The 14,795-nt window shown below is 30.5% G+C and overlaps 1 protein-coding gene across 4 annotated transcripts in view; it reads left to right on the top strand.

The window, feature by feature from the left end:
- LOC142327260 (uncharacterized) overlaps window positions 1-6,526 on the top strand; it is a 170,309-nt gene extending 163,783 nt beyond the window's left edge. For 3 of the 4 annotated variants that reach the window (XM_075370119.1, XM_075370117.1, XM_075370120.1), the window contains one exon: window positions 4,786-6,526. In XM_075370119.1, the coding sequence (XP_075226234.1) occupies window positions 4,786-4,813 (28 nt within the window). In that variant the 3' untranslated portion in view covers window positions 4,814-6,526. Of the gene's footprint in view, window positions 1-2,780; window positions 2,928-4,785 lie in introns of those variants that run through there. The other variant, XM_075370118.1, reaches the window with a different exon arrangement.
- Window positions 6,527-14,795: the final 8,269 nt, after the last annotated feature.

Below are 14,795 nucleotides of genomic sequence, written 5' to 3'. Positions count from 1 at the left end.
ATTGCTTCCCTTGTTCCTATACTTTTCCTGAAATCAAATTTGTCTTTTCCTAACACTTCTTCCACTCTCCTCTCAATTCTTCTGTACAGAATTTTAGTTAAGATTTTTGATGCATAGTTAGTTAAGCTAATTGTTCTGTATTCTTCAAATTTATCTGCTTGTGCTTTCTTTGGTATCATGACTATAACACTTTTTTTGAAGTCTGACAGAACTTCCCCTTTTTTATAAATATTACACACCAGTTTGTATAATTTATCAATCACTTCCTCACCTTTCTTTTCTTTTTCCTGTTTAAGCCTCCGGTAACTACTGTTCAGATAATACTTCAGAGGATGATATGTATGAGTGTAAATGAAATGTTAGTCTTGTACATTCTCAGTTCGACCATTTCTGAGATGTGTGGTTAATTGAAACCCAACCACCAAAGAACACCGGTATCCACGATCTAGTATTCAAGTTCGTGTAAAAATAACTGGCTTTACTAGGACTTGAACGGTGGAACTCTCGACTTCCAAATCAGCTGATTTGGGAAGACGCGTTCACCACTAGACCAACCCGATGGGTTCGCTTCCTCACCTGCACTGCGCAGTAATTCTAAGGTATTTCGTCTATTCCAGGAGCCTTTGTGCCATTCAAATTTTTTACTGCTCTCTTAAATTCAGATCTCAGTATTGTTTCTCCCATTTCATCTTCTTCTTTCTCTACAACACCATTTTCTAATTCATTTCCTCCTTATAGCTCTTCAATATATTCCACCCACCTAGCAACACATTATCAGATTTTATTTACGTACCACAAAATTTTCCTTAACTTTCCTGTATGCTCTGTCATTTTACCAATGTTCATTTCTCTTTCCACTTCTGAACTCTTTTCTTTAATCCACTCTTCTTTCGCTAGTTTGCACTTCCTGTTTATAGTATTTCTTAATTGTTGATAGTTCCTTTTACTTTCTTTATCACTAGCATTCTTATATTTTCTACGTTCATCCATCAGATGCAATATATCGTCTGAAATATATATATATATATAACTTCTGCTGATTTAAGAATTTCCTTTTAAACATTGTCCCATTCTTCTTCTATATTTTCTATCTTATCTTTTTTTCTCAGACCTCTTGCGATGTCCTCCTCAAAAATCTTCTTTACCTCCTCTTCCTCAAGCTTCTCTAAATTCCACCGATTCATCTGACACCTTTTCTTCAGGTTTTTAAACCCTAATCTACATTTCATTATCATCAATGTGTGCTCCAGGGTCTTTGCTTAACCATGATATAACCTATCTGATACCTTGCAGTATCGTCTGACTTTTTCCAAGTGTATATTCTTCTATTATGATTTTTAAATTGGGTGTTGGCAATTACTAATACTTTGTGCAAAACTATATAAGTCGATCACCTCTTTCATTCCTTTTGCCCAGCCCGTATTCACCCACTATATTTCCTTCCTTGCTTTTCCAATGCTTGCATTCCAATCCCAAACTATTATTCATCACCTTTTATGTGTTTAATTGCTTCATACACACACTCTTCGTCATCATCATCACCATGGGTGCTTGTAGGCATATAGATGTTAACAATTGTTGTCTTTTTAGGTTTAGATTTTATCCTTATTATAATGATTGCTATTCATTTTGAACTACTCTACTCTCTTCCCTATTTTCTTGTTCATTACGAAACCTACTCCTGCCTGCCCATTATTTGAAGCTGAGTTAATTCTAAAATCACCTGACCAAAAGTCGTTTTCCTCTTCCCACTGAACCTCACTAATTCCTACATCTACAATCATCCTATCCATTTCCCTTTTTAAATTTTCTAACCTTTCAACCTTTTTTAAACTTCTAACATTCCACGCTCTGACTCGTAGAATGTTATTTTTTAATTTTCTGGTGACCCCCTCCTTAGTAGTCCCCACCCGGAGATCCGAACGGGGTCTAGTTTACCTCTGGAATATTTTACCAAGGATGCGCCTCCTTCATTGCTATATGAAAATCCAGAGAGCTACATTTTCTTGGAAAAAAAGCAGCTGTAGTTTTCCATTGCTTTCAGCTGCGCAGGACTGGGTGATGTTGATATGGCCGTTTAAGTTATCCTGACTTACGCCCTTAACAACTATGAAAGAGCTGCTGCCCTCTTTCAGGAATCATTCCTTAGTCTGGCTCTCAACAGATACCTCTCCGATATGGTTGCACCTTCGGTCCAGCTACTCTGTATCACTGAGCACTCAAGCTCCTTCACCAACGGCAAGGTCTCATGATTCATAGAGGGGAAATTGTGTATTATTCTACATAATAAACATTTTGAAAACCTCACCTACAAAAATTTCAAAATGGCAGCGACTATCTTAATTTTTCAATCTTCAATATTTCTGTAATTATTTATTTACAAAAAATATCAACATTAAATTTGTATTTATTATTAATTTTTCATTTGTAAATAAATATCTGTTTACAAACATATAGTTATTTTGTAATATCTTATTACAAAATTTATTAAGCATTTTATTTTGAACAAAATGAACCTCATTTGTAAAAATCAGTTTTAATAAACAATTAAATTATCACAGGTAATTAAGCTGGAAGTACGCTTGTACACTGTGTAATGCAAACTGAAAATTGTTTGTCTGTATTTATTTCTACCACTAAATGTAATAAAGATTATTAATAACAAATAATAATAATAAATTTTAAAAAATTATCAGCTTACATTACAATTAAAAAATTAATATGGCTGCCATTATTAAATTTTGGAAAGTGATGTTTTCAAAATTTTTTTTATTTTGTAGAACAAGATGCTGCTAGTCTTAGATTTGCCAAATTTAATTAAAGTAGGTTTACCTGTTCCTGAGAAATAATATTTTGTTGAAAATCAGAAATTGGTGTCCAGAAGGAAAACAAAGCAAAATAAGACATATCAATACGAAATTGTTTGCTGAAGTTCAGCGAATACTTGCCGGGACATCCCATATAGTTTGTATGTATAAACTTTATGTTTGAACTATCTTTTATTAATATTTATTGTGTTAATAGGATGTTTTATACTTTTGTTATGTTCTAGTTTGTTTTTGCTAATTTTTTTTTTAAACATCGATCATTTACAGTGTTTTTCTTTATTGCTTGTTATTTTGTCTTTCTGCCTATTGCTTTTAAGTTAAGGTATAAATCATCTTCACTTCTACCTTAATCTCTTTTATTTTTGGTTCCTTGTATGAAGTAAAGCAAGTATTGTGATCATGAAAAATTTCGGTTTTCAGATTTCAATGGAAGTATCCATTTTGACTAGTTTTGGCATGACGTCTGTACATAATATTTATGTATCTTGCATAACTTAAAAACAATTAGCCATAGGATGTTTAATAAATTCTGGATTTAGGATTTTTGTAAAATTTAGTTGTGCACCTCCCCTTTCGATTGCAATCAACTGGACCAAAAGTGTCAAAAAAAGCCCAAAATCCAAAAAATTGGATTTTGGACTTTTTCTTAACTGCAGTAATAGCCCTTATTGAAAGCTTTTCAATGCTGTTATCATAATTGGTACTTATTTTCATCGGTTAAATTTATTTTTCATTAAATTTTAATAAATGAAATATTTAAATCTTAGCAGGGAAAGGCTCATCGATTCGAATCCGATTTCATTTTCTTTTTTTTTAATTTAGATATATTGATTTATTGATTATTATTATTATTATAATTTTAATTTATCTATAATTTTATTTATTTTAATTATTTTTATAATTATATAATTTTTATTATTTATTGTAAAAAAAATTTACAATAAATAATAATTCAATAATAAAATTTAAAAAAAAATCAGAAGTTATTAATGAAATAAAATTTTTATATACTTTTCATTTTAAAAAAATGTGTATATATAATTTAATAGGCGTACAAGGAAGTCGTGTAGTGTCCACATCAGATTTTTTTAGGTATAAATTTTTTAAATTACTTTATATACATTTAATATTATATGAAATCCACCAAAGCACAGTAATTAGATAAGATAAGTTTACCATGTTAATTTCTAATAACTAGTTTTCGTGGTATCCTGCATCTTCAGTTTGTATTAAATTCTATATCTATTGCATTAAAATGCATTCTTTTATTTGAAATATTATTTTATATTTTTAAATTTTGAATAATATTACAAGTGTACATGTAAATTTTGCTGTTCAGTACTGGAATGATAAATTTAAATCTAATTATTGTGTTTTGGTGGTTTATATTTCATGTAATATAACATTTTAACACAGTGGTCAGTATGTATAAAAATATATACTTATGTTTCAGTTTTTTTAGCTATTTTCATTAAGACCCTTGCAATTCCATTTTCATAGTAATAAATTATTTCTAAATAAAAATTTGTGTGTAGACTTGAGCATCACCCTAACGTTTCATTTGTTTTCTTAAGAGATAAATCTTTTTTTTTCAATAAAATTTTATTTCCTTTCCTTTTTGTATTTGATTCTTGGGCAGTGATGACCCCTCCATCTTTTTGTTCACCCTAAGTTGATCGTCCTAGTAGTTTGTCTGCAACCATTAAGATTTACAAGCACCCAGTGGTACACAAAATACATCAGAAAAAATAATATCGAGTAAATATTACTCTGAAAATATTTGTAGTTATTTTTTATTAGTTTATGAAATATAATATTTCATAAATATAATATATTTTAAAATATTTTATGAGGTGTGTATATGTATATAAATAAAAGCAAAATGAGAATATTACATAGCACAATTCAGGTTCTTTTAAGTGATCGATGTTTAAATTTGTTTGTTTGTTTGTTGTAGAGGAAACTCATTCAGCAACTGGCGATAAACGAAGATTTTGTTATGTAAGGTGGCTGGAGTTATGAAAAATCATGGTTTTTTTATTTTTTTAAAGACGAACTAAACAAATTTAGTGTTATTGTTATTTTATTATGATTCCAACTGAACTTGATGGTCTTGGTTTGTTACAAATCATACTGTTAATGTTTATGAGGTGGTTGATGCAATGCAAGTTCTAAAACAGATATTTATTCAAAAAACACATGACTATATTAATAACATTAACAACCAAGTATCAAACATTTTGTAACAGTTTCATTAACTAACATATTCCAAAAACCAGGCCACATTTTAAATTCAATTTGAATACTGTGAATTATACAAAACATATATCAATAAACTGCAATTCAAACGTAATGGACTATTTACTAAATTTCATATACATCGTCTTCAATTAGTAGACTATGTATATAAGATTTAGTAAATAAATAGTCCATTACATTTGAATTGCAATTTATTGATGTTCTATGTTCTGTATAATCCATACTATTAAAATTGAATTTAAAATGTGGCTTGGTTTTTGAAATATGTTAGTTAATGAAATTGTTACAAAATGTTTGATCCTTTGGTTGGTTAATGTTATTAAAATAGACATTTCTTTCTTGAATAATATATGTTTTAGTACGTGCTTTTACCAACCAGAAATTATAAAATAAACACCTAAACCAGAACAAAAAAAAAACCTCATAAACATTAACAGTATGAAATATATATATATATAACACAATTTGAAAAACCACCAGCAACACAAACAACTTAGAACTAAAATTTCTGTGTGAAAACAGACCAGTTATTATTAAAAGGTATCTTGATTGTTCTGTTGTGAGCAGAAAACTTTTGTTTTTAAATTTGGTTTGTTTCATGATTGCTTAAGTAAAATAATTTATTTTTTTTTCATCTATTGTACAGGTGATGAAAATCACAGTATATGAATTATTGCAATCATGAAGATTATATAAATAAATCTTGTTAATGATATCTTTTAACGAATATGTAGCTTTAAATATTTTCTTTGTAGTTTCCTATATGTGTCACAAGTATTTGATTAAACATATTTTCTGTAGAATCTATATAAATAAAACTTGAAAGAGATCGGTTAAAAGATTGAGATTACAATCATTTAATCAAAATACTTAATTTCGAAAAAAGGTCGAATTTCCCATTTTTCCTATTTTCTGAGCTGTAGTTAGTGAATCAGTTATATGTGTATTTTTTTGATGCATTAACACCTGAAATATTCTTGATATACTATAACGTTAGCAGAAAAGTTAAAAATGCTCAAAGAAATCTGTTATACAATTTTTTTTTCAAATGTGCTTATTGAAATTATGTGGGTTTTTGACACCCAGTATTATCTATAAAAGCTGTGCAGTTAAATGACTTGAATCAATACTTCAAAATTATCTAATTTATTTGTTTCTTTGAAAAGTTAAGAAAAAGTTATAATTAGCTATAAAAAAAATGTTTATAAAAATATATATATATATATATATATATATATAAAAATGTATTTATTTATTGTTAACTATAAAAGTTAAAGAAAAAGTTAGAATAACTTTTTCTTATTGTGAAGACGATTTTGTGCATACCATTCATATTGTCTTATTTTTATATTGCCTTTATATATTAAATAATTGATAAAAACTGTTATTTGTATGTACAATATAATGTAAAATAATCTAAATAAATTTTTTTTAGTATAGCAAGTTCATTCTGATTTCTCAGTACCAGTGATGTAAATAACATAATAAATCAAGTTTATTGATATTTCCTATTAATAGTTGTATTTCATAACTTTTAACAGAATCAAAATATGAACAAAAATAAATGCGAGTTAAAAAAAACCTATTTTAAAGTATATACCAGTGGTACCCAAACGTTTCTGAGTTGCAGCACCCTTTTTCAACTGAAATTTTTCCATGGTGCCCTACCATAAGTAAAAGTATGACTACTCGTAAGTAAGAGATAAAAATAAATAAAACTCATGCATCTTCATTATTTTTTTACTTTATTAACATTAAATGTCTTGGTTCAATTAATTATAAAGCTCTTACAATATTTTGCGGCTCCCCAGGGTGCAGCGGTACACAGTTTGAGAATCACCGGTATATACATTAAAAGATTATTGCACATATTACGTATAAAGTATGCATATAAAATTATACTTGTTAATTGCAGTGTTTCAGTCTTCACTTTTCCTAGTAATCCTGGCATGGAAATTGTGCTGTTTTTAGTACAATAAGTAGTGTCAGGTTGCTTACAATTGTTACATTTAATGGCACAAATATGCACGCACACTTACTTTTAATAATAAAACCACTGTATATATATATATATATATATATATTGAGTATTACCTACAAGTTCAACACTGTTTGCGTGAAGCAATTAAAAATAACGCCTGGATTTGTGGTGAAAATTCATGGCTTTTGCACCACGATAATGCTCCTCCTCACACTTCATTGCTTGTTTGTCAATTTTTAGCCAAAAACAACACTGTAATGATACCCCAGTTGCTATATTCGCTAGACGTGGCCCTGTGTAACTCTTTTCTATTTCCAAAAATAAAGAGAACCTTAAAGGGCTATTGTTTTACAAACATAGATGAGATTAAAAGCAAACAGCTGAAAGAGCTAAACACTATTTCAAAGATCAAGTTCCAAAAGTGTTTTCAGGGATTGGAAGAAGCCCTAGAATAAGTGTATGATATCTAATTGGGACTATTTTGAAGGGGATAACATTAATGTAGAAGAATAAATAAAATTCTTTCCAAGGAACAAAAATTCTCATTGCGTTTTGAACATGCATCATATTTTGTATTTGCAAGTGAATGAAAGGTGTTGCATAACAAATTTATATTTTAAAGTTTTACAGAAAGTGGTTGATTTGTAGAAACATATTGGGTTTATTTTATGAAATAAGAGGATGATAACAAAGAAGTAGACCCAATGGTTAGTTTTATCAAAGAATAAATTTTAGGGCCCAAAAGCATGAAATTGCTGCTCCATAATATTGTGAAATCAATTGTATATGTTATTGTAAAAGAGTAGTTATGCAATTATTGTAGATAAAATGTTTACTGATAATGGTAAAATGGCCAGAAAATATTTACAATACTGTACAAAGTTTTTGAGCTATCGATGGGTTTCCATGAGTAGTAGGATTTATTATCTATTACAAATTGTATTTTTTTAATTCTTCATTTTTGATATACAGAATGATTCAAAACTATATGGCATTCTCTCAGGAGCTGATTCTATAGCTAGAAAACACATGGCTCGAAAACACTTAGTTAGCAAGTTACAGCTACCAAAAGATTTCACCTGGATTTTGATTCCTCTGGGGAAATGAAGACTTCGTAAAATTCTGGTAAGGTAAATTAAGGGACAAATTTAATTTTTTATATGGTTTTTGACCTGAAAATAACATTAAATGGCTAATTAAGTTGTATTTTTTCCAGTTAGAAATGTAGAAAATTTAATTCTGAAATGATTCATGTAAATTACTTAAAAAATTGAATACAGGATATTGAAATTTAACTTTATTAAAAAACAGAACAGACTGAATTGTGAAAAATGATTTTAACAGCATGAAATAACTAATTTTGTTCATAGGTTGGAAATAACACCTGCTCATTTATTTACTACTCTTTTATCAGAATGAATTAATTTGTTTTCATAGTTTGGCAATATCAGCTGATCAACTTTTTGAAACTGTTTGAATGAATCTTGACGGTGGTTTTTGTATTGTATGAAGGTATCTGTGTACAATTCAGAAAACAGTTTTACAAAATTTAGTGAAATTTTCTTTATACATATTGGGAGACAATGCAAATATGTATTAGATATACAGCAATAGTAAAACGATTAGATATTGGCTGTTAACGAAATGCAAGAAAACATAATAATGAACAAATTATCACCACCAAACTCTAAGCACCAGCTTGTATCATAGTATTTAAATATTTCACAATCAAGCATACTGGCGGGCACTTCATGAGGCACAGTTATACCCGTTCTATGTAACACGGGTATAAGATATTACTGCGGGACTTATTACAAGTATAAGAGTTATAAATGGAAGATATTCTGCCGATGGTTAACTAGAAAATGGGTATGAAATTGCAGTCTCCTTTGTCGTATCCTGTTAACCGATGAATCGTGCTTCATAAGAAATTTTTGTAACACCCATATTCGGGCGAATGAAAACCCACATGAGACTGTTTGGTTGAAACAGACAGTGAAATAGCCACCACAATCTCCTGACCTCATGCCATCAAACCTTTTTCTATACGGTTAGACGAAGTCAATTGTTATTCAAAAAAGATTATCACACAAGAGGCTACGTAAACTATTAACAATACTGCTAATGTTATGAGACACAGTAGAAAAAAATGGATTCATCAAGTGAAATCACGTATTGAACAAAACGGGGGCCAGCCAATTTGAGAAACTTCGAAGGTAATTAATAGTGCCTTTACTAATTTTTAATGTCATTTTTCCATTGTTCCAAGTTAAATTACATGTTATGTTAAAAGCTGTTTCCAATCTATGGACAAAATTAATTATTTCATGCTGTTAAAGTATTTTTTCACAATTCAGTCTGTTTTATTTTTTAATATAGTTAATTTCAATATCCAGTATTAAATTTTTGAATTGAATCAATTCAGAATTAAATTTTGTACATTTCTAATTGAAAAAATACAACTTAACCATTTAACAAAGTTTTCTTATGTTAAACCCAAAAACATGCTATTTTTTTACCCCCAATTTTTGCGTTTTACGTAAGATATCTTTAAACCTAATGTTGGTACAGTTCCGGAACCCATTTTTTTTTTTATATTTTCAAGTCGAAAACTATAAGAAAAAATTTAATTCATCCCTTAATTTACCTTCCTAGAATTTCAGGATGTCTTTATTTCCCTGGGAGAACTGAAATCCAGGCGAAATCTTTTGCTAGCTGTAACTTGCTACAAAGCATTTTCAGGAGTATGTTTGTGTGAACTTTTTCCCCTATTTTTAGCTATAGAATCAGCTCCCAAGAGATGGCTGTGTTGTTTGAATCACTCTGTATATTTTTTATTAAAATAATTTCTTTGCATGTAACTGTTTGTCTATTTAAAAGTGGTTTTCAAAATTTATGTCTAATTTTATAGCTAAACAATCTTTCACTTAAATATATAAACTAGTCAAATTATAAACACATATTGGGTTTACACATTCAAAATACATATATGTATTACTATTATTATCTTTTATGATTGCTTAGGATCACTTTAGTCAGTCCATTATTCAAGTCTCTTCGATGGGACTGTTTTGGGCTCACGGTCTTCCCATATTTTTTCATACGTCCAATCTTTGTGTCCTTTCTAGGACTGAAAATGTTCATGTTGTCAGTTTTTTCTTGAGTGTGAGGCAAGTGGTTTTGTTCTTGATTTTCTTTTTTAATTTTAACTTATCTGTGTTTTTTTCTGGTGTAAGGCAAATTTCCTTCAGGTCCTGTCTTTATTTCTCTGATCCAACTGCATCCTCTCTTGGTGATTTTCGAGTCGAGATTGGGCTGTACTAGCTGTTCCTGAAGTCTTGAATCTTGCAACCACATGATATGTCCAAAGAATCCTAGTCTCTTCTAACAGATGGTATCAGTGATGGAGTGTTAACTCTGTACATGACTTTGTCAGGCACAGTCCACCGCTGCCTCTCTTTATTGATGTAGATTTTCCAATTCTTCTTTCGATTTTCTCAGTCTGTCTGTTTTTGATTGTTCGTTCAGGTGGAAGAGTGTTACTGCTGTGTAAGTAGCTTCTGGTTTTATAATTGTGTTGTAGTGTCTTATGTTTGCATTTATTGATAGGCATTTTTTATTGTAAGTGTACCAGGTTAATTTTTGAGCTTTAGTTAGTTTGTTTCTACTTATTTGGATCAAGGCTTTTTCATTTAGGTTGTTATTTTTCAGAGGTATTTAAATTGGGTTGCTATTTTAATTTTATTACCATTTGTATTTAATTCTTTTAATTATGTTGGTTTTTGGGGTATAATTTCTGTCTTTTCGAATAATATTTAATTTGTCTGTTTTTGGGCCATAAAACAAGATTTTGTGTCTTTTATCTATATTTTTTAATTTTATTTGCAATGTTTTGAAGTTCTAATATCTGTGATTTAGCTTCGTTGATGTTTGCTAGCAGTGCCAAGTCGTCACTGAAACTAAGACAGTTTGTTTTGATTTTTCAGCCTGTTTTTACGTTTGGTGGGTAGTTTTTGAGCTATTCCCTCATTACCGTTTCTAGAACACAGTTGAATAATAGCAGTGAGACTCCATCACCTTGATGCAGTTGTGTTTTGATCTCAAATGGTTTGGAGAGCTCATCTCAGAATCTTGCCTTTGACTTAATGTTCGTGAGGGTCAATTTTATGTTTTTTAATTTCGTATGTGATCTTGAGGTGTCTTATAATTTTTAGTAGGGATTCTCTGTGGATGCAGTCATAAGCGTTCTTGAAATTACAAATTTTATCACCATGTCTCTATTTCTTTTATTGTTGTAATCCATTATTAGCTTGAGACTCATGATCTGTCTGGACAGCTCCTCCAGGGTCTGAAACCTCCCTCCCTGGTAGTTTCTCTAGTTGTGAACCGATCCTGTTGAGGATGATTTTTGAAAGAATTTTGTATGTTTTGTCAAGGAGTGAGATTCTCCAGTAATTGTTAGGGTCTGTTTTGTCCCCTTTTTTGTGTAGTGGATGGATGAGGGCTGTCATCCAGTGTTTTGGTAGTTCTTTGATCCAGATGTTGACAAGCTGTTGATAAAGGACAGTTTTTGCTGATCTTTCTGCAAGTTTCCAAATCTACAAAAGTCTGATCGTCTCCCGCTGCTTTGTAATTCTTCATCTCACCAATGCTTGGTAGAATTCTTTTATTGTGGGAGGGTTGATGTTTCTGGTTGTGTTGAAGTTTAGGAGTTTTGTCAATTTTTTGCAATTTAAAAGTTTGTTGAAATATTTAGCGAGGATTTCTACATTTTCTTTATTGTCATGGCCCAGTATACCATTTTCATTCTTTATTAGTAGGGTTGGGGGTTTGGTATTTTTGGAGTTCTTTGAAGGTTTTGTTGTAGTCTTTCGACTGTGTATTATTGAATTCTTCTATTGACTTCAGTGTGTCTTTATGGTGTTGTCTTTTTATTCTCCTTAGGGTTCAGGTAGTTTCTTTTCTTTGTTTTATTAGAATTTGGAAGGATGTTTCTGATTTTTGAGAATGGTGAAATAGCCATGCTTTATGCCTTTTCTCTACTATTTCAACACATTCACTGTTCCACCTTTGATGATTTTTTTTTTATAGAATTTTATTGCGGATAATTCTGCGATTTGTTTAATGTTGTTGACTAGATCTTCAAATTTATACTTTATCTTGTTTTTGTTGTTTTCTTTGGGGAGTAAATTAAATTTTAACTTTTGTAATTTTACATTGTAGATCTCTTTGTGGTGGTGGTGTTTGTTCATGAATATATGGTCTAGTTGCCATTGTCCTTTAGTGTAGTGGGGGGTTTTACAGGTTTCCTCTTGAAATGTGAATTTTGAGATTAGGTTGTGGTTTCTGTAGAGATTGACGAGTTTCTGCCCGTTTTTGTTTTCTTTTGGGGAGGGTCATTTTCTGATGATGACGCAGTATCTTCTTTCTCTGCCTAGTTGAGCATTGAAGTTTCTTTTTAATTGTTTAACATGGTTTTTGGAGATGTTATTTATAGTCACAACGAGTAAATCCCAGAACTTTTCTGTTTTTTTACGGTCCTTTGGACAGTTATTTTTATTATTAATGTGTGCATGGGTGTTTATTAGTATAGATTTTATTAGATGCGTTTAGGCTGAGTTTTGAGATTCTTGGGGATTGTGACTTGAATTCTTGTATGGAGTTTTATTATTTTGAGGTAGACTAAAAATCCTGTTCCAAACTGTGGGACGTTTTTCATCACTTTTTTCCCAAATGTACCTTTATCCTTGAAATTCCATGTCGTCCTTGTCAGTGTTACTTATTATTTTCTGTAGACTCGTGATGAGAATTTTATGTTTGTCCATCGGGCCAGTTATTATTTTTAGTTTACCAGTCTGCTTGAGCCTGTTTACACTGTGTGTGGAAATGTAGGTGATTTGGTTTGGTTTTGAACTTTGTATTTCTCATGTTAGTGTGTGTAGTGCTGGGGAGTTACAATGCTTCCAATTGCAAGTTATCTTCTAAGTGGGCAGCCCACTATATTCTAATGCTGCCTTCTCTGAACTGGTGTTGCTTGGTTCAGCCGGTGGAGTATTCCTTAAAATATCTTTCACAGTTGATTGTCAAGGGGTCACCTGTGATGGGACTAGGTCCCAAGTTACAACACTAGTTGTGATCTGGTGAATTGTTAATGAGGTGTGATTCAATGATAAATGAAGCTGTGAAGTTCGTTTAGATCAGTTCACCAGACAAGTTTCTTCCATTTATTCCAGATATATCCGGGTGCACCTCTTGGAGGCTCAATCTGACTTTTGTTAAAGTCATTATTTTAGAAACAAGTTACAATGTCTGATCCTAAACAATACACCCATGTGTACATATATATGTGTGTGTGTGTGTATAAATTCAAATATATATGATTCAATTAAATATCCATTTAATCCACTTGGGTGAATAAGTTGAATATATATATTTGAATTTATATTATTAGTGTATATATTTTTATTATTATTAGGGTCTTGAAAGGACTGATTTTAGAAAAATAATTTTTCTAATATATATATTTTCAAGACCCATATCACCTCTGTACCAATAATTATTGCATATAACTCAACCTGATCCACCCAAGTACAAAATTAAAGTGACACACCTTATTTTTTCATTATGTCTACAATAGTAATTTCATGGCAACCCACATCATCAGTTGTAATTCTTCTATATAAAATGTTTATTACCAAATTACATATTACACTCAAAATGATAACTTGTTGACTGCCATGCATTTTTTTGTGATAAATCCTCTCAGGCCACAACTATTTTTGAACAAAATAAAATGAGTTAACTTGAGGCTATGCAACTCATAAATGGTTCACAGTAACTTGTCTCCGCATAAATCAAAACTGGGACACTTGCATATCTTTACTAGGAGGTCATGTGACACTACAGTAGTTCACATTCACATATTTTTATTTACAGTTTACAAAGTCATGGCCTCTAAGAGTGATTCAGTGTTGTTAGCCAGTCTGTATCTCATATGTTGCGTGAAATATTAATATGTTGTATGCAGATATAGTTTGCTATATATATATATGTTTTTTTTATGTTGTATGTAATTTGTTTATTGCAATTTAAGAAATATAATGAAACATTGTTATTGTTCATAGTCTATATACAAATGGCGATGTAATATTTACAAACATATGACATATTGCTAGATAGGTTATGATGTTGATATTGGAAAGGAGGTTCTGCTGGGTTGTGACCATTGTGTTTTATTATTATCATATGGCTTAATCTCTTACTTTATTTCATAAAGCCTTAATTCTGTTGTTAGTGAGTATTATAATTTTTTGTACATTAGAATCATATAAAACCTTACTTTGTGTTAAAACAACACAAAAATGGGTATATTATCTAAGGTAATTTTGACAGTATCAGCAGAATTGTGTAGCAGTGATGATGTATGACAGTAATGCAGACCCAGTGCATCGGCCAAATTTAGAGAAGTATTTTCAGAAACTGTTGAAACATGTGAATGTGTGGCAGAATTTGTTGAAGATGAAACAAATTGAACTATTCTAAACCCAGCTGGAGGTGATAGTGGGCATGATGTTACTATTAATAGAGGTGTGTTACTTCTACATGGGGTCCTGTTAGTGAGTCTAATAGTAATAATTTTGTTTCCAATCCTAATGACTCATGTGGTATAAATCCAGATATTAGAAAACATGCACAGCTGTGTTACAATAATTTCTTTGAACTTTTTG

This window comes from Lycorma delicatula, chromosome 7, assembly GCF_047948215.1.
Source record: "Lycorma delicatula isolate Av1 chromosome 7, ASM4794821v1, whole genome shotgun sequence".
NCBI classification, from domain to species: Eukaryota; Metazoa; Arthropoda; class Insecta; order Hemiptera; family Fulgoridae; genus Lycorma; species Lycorma delicatula.
The sequence above is the reverse complement of the archived record's forward strand: the minus strand, read 5'-3'. Positions and strand labels throughout refer to the sequence as shown.